The sequence below is a fragment of the Nannobrachium achirus genome (genome assembly GCF_963921795.1).
Source record: "Nannobrachium achirus genome assembly, chromosome: 23".
In the NCBI taxonomy this organism is placed as follows: Eukaryota; Metazoa; Chordata; class Actinopteri; order Myctophiformes; family Myctophidae; genus Nannobrachium; species Nannobrachium achirus.
Genome location: NC_137830.1, coordinates 42473674 through 42483115, shown reverse-complemented (window position 1 = coordinate 42483115; position 9442 = coordinate 42473674). Strand labels below are relative to the sequence as shown.

General features: G+C 43.7%; 1 protein-coding gene across 1 annotated transcript; it reads left to right on the top strand.

The window, feature by feature from the left end:
- Window positions 1-1096: 1096 nt before the first annotated feature.
- ascl1a (achaete-scute family bHLH transcription factor 1a) lies at window positions 1097-2222 on the top strand (the record flags this gene model as incomplete). Its single annotated transcript, XM_080754710.1, has 2 exons — window positions 1097-1243; window positions 1755-2222. 2 exons carry the CDS (start codon window positions 1097-1099, stop codon window positions 2220-2222), a joined length of 615 nt encoding a protein of 204 aa, XP_080610836.1.
- Between the last annotated feature and the right edge of the window lie 7220 nt (window positions 2223-9442).

Here is a 9442-nt window from a genome sequence, read left to right as displayed (position 1 = left end):
TAATTTATTAGAAGTTTGAAAGGGTACAGGACCGTACAGTTTATCCCTTTGTAGCCTACTCAATTCATACAAACTAACAAAGCTTGATATTTTCATCAGGGGGGAACTGTCCTTTCAGCACCACTTTGGTCCAAAATCAGTGTAGAGGGGTCCTTCTTATTCATTTAACATTTCATGAGTAGGCCTTTACATTTTTTCCTATTAATCTCATGTTTTATGTCTAGCAATAACATAGGCTACTATCCCAAGCCAAGACATAGCTACTCAGGGAATTGGGTGATCTACTACGGAAGTTTATGGAAGTTTTTGTGCCCTTATCTATATGTTTCATCTGTTCCTATGAGTTAACACATTAATTAACTAATTTTTATAGCCAAACTACACGAAACACCTAGGCATAATATTGTTACCGTGATCGTTATGAATTGAGTAGACTACAAAGGAACCCCAATGCAAACAAAGCCTTAACAGTTAGTGGTATTTATAATTTTAGTTGACCTTGTATCAGTGAACTGTAGCCTACTGTCCTGTACCTTTTCCTATGCAAACTTCTAATAAAGTAGGCCTATTCAATCAATCAATTATGAATCAATGATGTTACCTTACTGCTGAGAATGGAATTTTACAAAACGTCAGTCATTCATTTGCCTCCCTTCCAAAAACAGACCGGGGGCGGAAAAAAAACGACTAAAGCGCAAGCAGTTGTGCATTAGTGACTGTTTGTTTAGGGGTTGAAGTGGCACACGTCCGGCGTGTGCATCTCACAGGAGCCAAGGTGAATACGACAGGCGGCGGGGGCGTGGTCAGTGCGGGCGCGTGGGGGCTCGCCTGTGTATTGAAAAGCCTCGCGGGCTGTCCCCGGGACCCATTGCAGGCTTGAAGAGCGTGGAAGGCACAGGCAGGCGCCCAGCAGACTGCCCGCATGATCCATGAGACAAGATAAGCGTTAAAGCCACGCGTGGAACGGAACGGCACGAGCAGGACGCACCGCCACCTACGACTCCAAAGAACAACTTGAGATTCTTTACAACGTTTTACACTCTTTTTTTGGGGGGGGGAGGCGATCGCTAACTCACTCACCTTATACTCACTGCCAATGGACATCACGGCCAAGATGGAAATAAGCGTCGGTCAGCAGCAGTTCATGCCGCCGGCCTGCTTCTTCGCCGCGGCGGCGCAGAGCATCCAGCTGAGCCCGACCAGCAGCCAGGGCAGCGGCAAGTCAGCATCCTCCAAGCAGCAGGTGAGCAGCGGCGGAAAGTAACTCAAGTACAATTTTTAGGTATATAGACTATTTGTGCTTTACTGAAGTAGTTGCAATTTTAATCATGCTCCACTGCATCTCAGAGTCAAATTCTACTCCACTACGATTATTGGAAAACTTTTGATTATCCCAAAAGGGGTCATGCTCAAGCTCCCTCAGCCCTATGTTCCCTCACTGAGGTTATGGAGGGAACATAGGGCTGAGGGAACTTGAGCATGGACCCTCACAAAACATGCAGTAACCGCTTCAGTCCTATACATTTCGGCCATTTGAAATATCTACAAGCTCATCACACATTGTGAGCTTGTAGATCTGCAAAAACTTGTGAAATGGGACATTCTGCATAGAGCTGCATAGAGTACTTTTGGTAGGCTACTCAAGTAGCCTACATTTTGAATCCCACTTTCACTTGTAACAGAGCATTTCTACATTGCAGTATTGATACTTTTACTTAAAGTAGGCTGAAACATCCTTTTCTCCATCACTGCAGGTGCTGAGGAGGCAGCGCTCCTCGTCGCCGGAGCTGCTGCGGTGCAAGCGGCGGCTGAACTTCGCCGGCTTCGGCTACAGCCTGCCGCCGCAGGCGCCGCCGCACGCAGTGGCGCGCCGCAACGAGCGGGAGCGCAACCGCGTCAAGCTGGTGAACAGCGGCTTCGCCACGCTCCGCGAGCACGTCCCCAACGGCGCGCACAACAAGAAGATGAGCAAGGTGGAGACGCTGCGCTCGGCCGTGGAGTACATCCGCGCGCTCCAGCAGCTCCTGGACGAGCACGACGCCGTCTCGGCGGCGTTCCGCGCCGGCGTGCTGTCGCCCGCCGTCTCCTCGCAGGGCGGCTGTCCCAACGACATGAACTCCATGGCGGGCTCTCCCGTGTCCTCCTACTCCTCCGACGAGGGCTCCTACGACCCGCTCAGTCCCGAGGAGCAAGAGCTCCTGGACTTCACCAACTGGTTCTGAGAGACTATTATTTGGTAAGGATTAGGATGGATTGCTCGATTGATTGATTGAATACTTTATTATAAGTTTGCATAGGAAAAGGTAGGCTACAGGACAGTATAGGCCTACAGTCTACTGATACAAGGTCAACTAAAAGGACAAAGACAGCGCCTTTATTGATTAGCATTTGTGATGAACAACTTGAATAGGCTATGCCTTTTAATAATACATATATATTTATAAATTTTTTTTCTTCTCCGTTCCAGGGTCCACTCAGAATCAGAACTATGGATCATCAGCTCCATGCATATATGCTACTGTTATATGGTGAGCTTGGGATGGTCCCCGCGGGAGGCTCCAGATGCACTACAGACTGTCTGTATGCGTTCACATACAGCCTGGCTGGTCCTCCCACGCGAGACACGGCCTCGCATCCTCGATTCCTCCTCCTCCTGAAACGTTTCGCACTTCAGGCCAGAGAACAGCGCCAAAGGACTGGGAAGACTGACGGGCTCTCCCGTGTGACAGCGTGGGAATCCAAGCTTCCGTGCATCTGCCACCACTGACTGCCCATGAAAAAAAACAATTTTCATAAAGTGAATTTATATGCTCTGTCTGTCTGCCACAGCACACAAAACGCTATTTAAAAACGTCGCTCTTCAACTATGCTAAATCCAATCAAAGAAACGCCAACCCTTTGATAAACTCTTGAGACATTTAACTTAAAAAAAAAATGCTTCCAAGCCGCGGATTGTATTCTATGGAATTCTATATTGAAACTTTTTCTAAAGATATTTTTGTATGTAAGAGATTTATCTATGTTTTGTACACATCCTTTTGTATATATTTTTGTCTATATATTGCTATGTTGCTTCTATACCTCCATGCCTATAGCCTATATTTTAGACGCGTATTATTCTCTGCAGCTGGCTATTCTGTTCATGAGGCTTCGAGAGGGGGTTTGATACTCCCCAACATTTTATTCTAGCACCAATGTGTCTTATTTAATAGGAAATTCATGTTATGTATCATGTTCACAATGATCAAAAAGTTATGCAGCTATTGTCCAAACGGAGCGCAATGGCAATGCGTTGTCTCTACACTGTCTTCATATAAACATGTTGGTTTAAAGAAAAGAAAAAGTCTTATAACAATATTTTCTACAATCTAGCCCCAGAATAAAATGATTTCCTAATGAATTCTTGTCCACGTCTTGTTTGTGTGTGTAGGCGCGCGTGTGTGTGTGTGTGTGTGTGTGCGTGCGTGTAGGCGTGTGTGTGTGTGTGTGTGTGTGTGTGCGTGCGTGCGTGCGTCCGCGCGCGCGCGCGCTGTGTGTGTAGGCCTTTTTGCACAGATAGAATGCTAGCCCTTATGGTTTAAACTTTAAACAGCGTCTGACGGCGATAAGGGTGAAATTCATGAAAAGTTGTTAGTTGTGGTTTATCATGCATTTACGCACAGGCCTACAGTGATGTGATGTACCATCCTTTTTTTCAATTGTAAAAACAGAGTAGCAGAGTCAGACTAGGCCAATAGCTATAGCCTCCCACACCAACCTTTGGCCTTAAGTTAAGAATGGGTTTGTGCATAACGAAATACAACAGCACATGATAGCCTAATAATGAAAAGTCCGGTCCCTAAATCTCTTGAATTAGGCTAATTAAATAGCCTACAACCTGAACAAAAATCAGCAACAAACTTTTTAAAATAAAGGGTTTTGTGCACAACTGCACATCATTCATGTGTTGCATTAAAAAAACGATAGGCTACTGATCACGTTGGATCTACCTATACTTCCTAAAAACAACAATGTTTATAACGTTATAGTTTAATGATGGATGCTTTGTGCTTTTTTTTATTTATTATTATTGTCCTCTGAATCTTTTAGACATTCATTTGAAACATATGAGGACGGGAAAATCCCAAACGGAAAGATTAAAATGTGTTCATTATCAATAGATCTTTTTAGACGGGCATTGGTTGTAAATTCCTTCAAAACTATGTTTGACAGGTAGGGACGACGAGTCTTGCAGCCAGACGCGTGCCTGGTTTAATGAGTGAATGAGGTTGTATAGTGGTCGAGTGGACACAGCAGTGAATGGCCTGTGGCGTGTGCCCTCTGACAGAAGCGCACGACTGGTAGGCCTGCAGCCGGCTCAACAACAGCCACTTGGAAGGGAAACCCCCGCATCTGGCTAAATCTTCAAGGACCCCTTAGTTGAGAGAGCGATGAAGCAGGGACCCCCACAACCTGTTAGATTTCATAGTTTGACAGCACAATCATCAGTGTATTTTGGATTCATGTCAATTTGTGTTTTCAGATATTTAACCACTTGTAGGTCTACCGTTAATACTTAATAAACCTGACCTTTCACTCTGTACTTAGTCTGCTCTTTTCCCCTCTACACAAAAACTATTTTCCAAAAGGGCTCAGTTTTCAGAATATGGAGCTATGGTTCAAGTCGTTAATATAAAAAGGAGAAAAAAAATCACACACAAATTTTGAGTTGCTGACAATAAGCTATTGTTTCAAAACGGTATCATTTAATTTGAATGATCTAATTCACAATATAGTGATACTACCAAAATGCAAAAAATAGATTATTTTTAGACTTTTACAAAACTTTGATCAACAATATTGTGGTATTCCATGCCATGTTGCATTTAGCCTATATATAGCAGACCTAAGCAGGCCAGTGGTTCTCAAAGTGGATTCCAGGGACTTTTGGGGTTATTTTATGGGGGTCTAAATTGACCCATACAAGTGCAAAAGGGAACCAAATTAATCTGTTCCATTTGTACACTGTCAGAGTCAAGGGGAGACCTTGAAATGTAAAAGTTTGAGAAACACTGGGTTAGGCTATGATCTTATCATGCTCTTGTAATGAGCAGCACTATGGTCTCATTCCTCAAGAGAATGCAACAATAGCATGTCATGTAAGTAATTTCTCACAATCAAGAGTCCTTTCAAATGAAAGATTACAATCTAACCAAACATATACACACGAGGGACACCACAAACACTTGTGCTTCACCGGTTCTTTGAGGTGGTTGTGGTGCAGTGCTATATTATTTTTTTTGTGTGATGACACGCAAAAAGTTAATTTGATGACTCCTTAAATTGATTTAGAACCAGGATCTGTAAACAGTAGCGTCACAATTTCCACCAGGCCAAGTGGATCTGACTGAATGCTGCTAAGACAGCTTGGCCAAAACAATCCTGGGCTGTTGCTTGTCAGAGTCCATTATGTGTGCATGAAAATGCAGCAGAGAAAGGCTATATACTAAAGATGGGAGGGCAATGTAACTAACTACATTAGTTGAAAATAAGTCATGAATCATGAAGTTGTTTAATGTTCTACATGGCTCTCCAAAGATATCAAATACTGATGTAAAATATATGTAAAATAATGTAATATGTATTTTAATGCAAAGTATAACTGATCATGCATGTATTGTTTCCAGCAGTGCACCAACAAATGTTACAAAAACCTTGTGCCTCAAAATATACAGCATGTCAAGAGAAGTTTCAGGGGTTTTCTCTGCTGTTTCTGCTGCATTCCTCTGTAAGTGATTGAAGTTTCTCTCATCAGATTTACACCGAAAGTACTAAGTGTACAAATGGAACCGAATGGACATGTAAAAAGGTTCAAGTGTGCATCAAGCTCAAATGTTAACTGCCCCAACTGAAAGTCTTCAGGATATTTCAGTACCATAGACAGCACTTCATAGTTCTCCCGAATGATATACAGTACCTAAAATGTATGAATGTTTCACACCCCAAGAGCTGCAAGAGAAATCCCCTGAACTTTGCTCAAGGTTTCCCCGGCACATCAGCCTTGTTTTCACTCGTAATTGAAAAGGTTATGGTGCTACAGTAATCCCATAAAAATAGAGGGTAAAGGGGGTGTTCAGCAGGCACGTACACACATCCCCTGCCCTTTTATCCGTCTGTAAAAAGTGCCCTCTCCAGACCATGAATTCAGTTTTTACTATGGTGAAAGAAATCCAAATGCCCTCTTTCCATGCCATACCGGAAGGCAGCATTCAAGAGAATTGCCTTGTCCAAACTCTCCTGAACTTGAACGCAGCATCTTTATGCTTAAAGAATTGCCCTCTTTGTGTAGAAATCCATGCCATAGGCCACATCTACAGTATTGATTTGATTATGCTTAGTTCAGTGTGGTATCAAGCACTGAAAATAGCCGACCTCCGAGCTCACAACGCGTCGCGCTGCCCTTTTATACATTTCAGCCCTTGCCCCTCTAACATTCTCTGCACGTCCCTGCCTGTGTTCAGTGATTTCACAGGTTAGTGGAGTCGTCCAGAGGGTTGGCGATGACAGAGTTGTGGATGAGGATGAAGAGGGGCAGGTAGGCCAGGAAGTCCATCAGGTCCAGAGAGCCAATGCGCTGGAGCTCCTGTCTCACTGCTGCTTCCTGGTCCGGGTGAATACCCCCGGCCTTCAGCTCCACCAGCAGCTGCTCTGCGCTGATGAAACCCTGCTGGCTCCCTGCTGCGCCCCCTGCCTGGCCCTCCAGTAGGAACAGGAAAAGCTGCTGTATAGTATAGGGGTACAATGCACATCACTAGAATATTTGAAGAAAAACCATATCGTCACTGTCAGGCAGAAACCTCGTTTCAAATGTGTAGGTTTTTCATTAAAGAGGCCGTGCCATGATTTCCCCACCCCCTAAAACATGATCAGGTATTATGATTATACTATAGGAGGAAGATTCTTTCCAGAAAAGTGTACAGAAAGAGTTAAAATTATGTTTTTTATGTGGCCACACCCACCAGTTCATTAAGTATGCCTGGTTTGCAGGTGAGTGGTGTCTGTGGTGACCCAGCTGAAGTTAGCCACACCCACCGTGTTGGGTGTATGGTAAAGGGGGAGGCTTTCAGCTTTCAGAAAGTAACCAACTATTCATGGGTTGCATTTGTAGTCCTACACCAGGCATTTTGAGGACCAACACAGTTGTTTTGATTAACGTAGAACATTGGTTCTATGACAATCAGACAAATTGAACACCTGTGTTGGTCCTCACTATGGCCGGTTTGGTCCTCACTATGGCCGGTTTAGGACTACAAATGCAAACTATGAATACACAGGGAAAGCAAATTTGCACTTAACTTCATAGACACATACAAAACAGAAAAGAGTACAAAACTATGGCACCACCTCTTTAAGTAAAGCCCTGCTTCATCATACATGATGAAAATAGCAGATTTACAAGCACACAAAGGATTGCGGTGCGAGGCGTTGTGTAGTTGTTGTGTGCTGCTATTTTCACTAGTTTGAAAACGAGCAGTTTTGGACATACAAGGTCCACCCAACAACAACGATAGTTCTTTTGGCTGCGTAACATGCTGTAAGAGTCGAAGGCGCACCTGTGTGTGTGTGTGTGTGTGTGTGTGTGTGTGTGTGTGTGTGTGTGTGTGTGTGTGTGTGTGTGTGTGTGTGCATGTGTGAAAGAGAGTGTATGCGCTTGTGTGTGCCCCTGTATTCCTTCCAGAGCTGCCTCAGGTTACAGCGGCTTGTTTCTAGTCTTGTCCGAGTGCACCTGTTAGCACAGTTAATGCATTTTCTAACTAATACTTGTTGTGTGGAGGAGGGGTATAATCCCTATGGCAATTAGCCCATTTCTCCCCCAGCCTCTCCAGTTATCAAACCTATCCCTAACAGCTCTGTAATTACAAAGTCCCTCCTCTACCTGGCCAGGGCTCAGTTTCCAACACCCGCGTGGCCACAAGCTTTCATGTTCATTCTGCCTCTCAGAGGCTCAGCACCTATAGTCTTGTATGAAAGAGGGCCGGGGCTGGTTGGGCCGCGGCCAGCTGGTGGACAAACCCCCGGTCCATGTGAGATGAGCCGAGTGTCTCGGACTGATTACAGGGCTGGACAAAGTGGACGGCATATTCACTGCTGGGCACTTTAACGAGATTAAGACCATGCTAATCTATGAAAAGGGAAAAGCTACCCCCATATCTCTCTCTTTCTCTCTCTCTCTCTCTCTCTCTCTCTCTCTCTCTCTCACTCACTCTCTGTCTTCCCCCTTCTCTTCCCCCCTCGCTCCCTGTTTTACCCTCTCACTGTTTACCAAACAGTGGGTCGGATTTTTATGGGTCGCTTTGTTTTTAGTTTCCTACATTTAGTTTATCAATTATTATTATTCAAAACTTTTTCAAAAATCGTTCCCCAAAAAGCTAGATTTCTCATGAATTAAAAGACAAATGCAATGTTTTTCTCAGTAATTTCATGAAGAAATCAAAGAAGAAATCAAAGATGTTCCATTAAGTAGAAAACAAAAGTTTAAGAAGTAGTGAGAATAGTCGATCTACAAGCTCACAACGTGGCGCTAAGCGATGCGCTGTGAGCTTGTAGATGCTATTTTCACTAGTTTGGGTCCCAGGGAAACGTCTAATTTATCTTTTGTTTCTCGACCTGAAGAGTTTGGGAACCACTGGTCTATTCTGCTCCTTCTCTTTGATTGCTCCCTTCATTTCTATGCAAGAGGAGGACTAAATGCCGCTCAGGAAAAGCTCGTTTTGCAAAGCATGCATTGCTAATTCAAAGTGTTATCCAGTATTTATTTTGTCATAATTAAAAACACATCTGGTGCCAACCCCGAGTTTCCCGAGTTTGTATTGATACCAACGCTGTGCCAACCCCGAGTTTCCAGAGTTTGGGCCGTTTTTGAAAAAAAAAATTTTTTTTTTTCAAAATTTTTTTTTTCAAAAGAAAATTTTGGACCTCCAGAAATGTATTAGGCATGATCGTGATCGCGAAATTGCATGTTTAACCCCCATACCAACCCATTCTTTCAAACATGGCAGCCATGTTTGTTTACATCTGAAGAAAACATAATGGCCCATAAATCATGAATGCCTGAACGGATTTCCAAGCGGATTTTTTTGTTTGAAAGCTGTGAACAGCATCTACACACGTGGTGCATCATCTAGGCATGGGCGTGCACTTTTTACACAATTGCACAATTACATGGAAGTCTATGGTAACCATGGCAACGCGAGACATTGAAGAGAAAAAATCATTGCAACATAAGTGTTAAATACACACATGGGCCTGTAAAGGGAGAGGAGTGGTCTGAGGGATAAACATGATTAACATTAACACAATTAATTGTGATGCTGCATGAAGCGTATCGTGTGAATTTGTCACAGCTTGAGCAAGTTCTGTAGCATCTACTTAGAATGGAGTTATTATTTGAACAGTCTGGCGA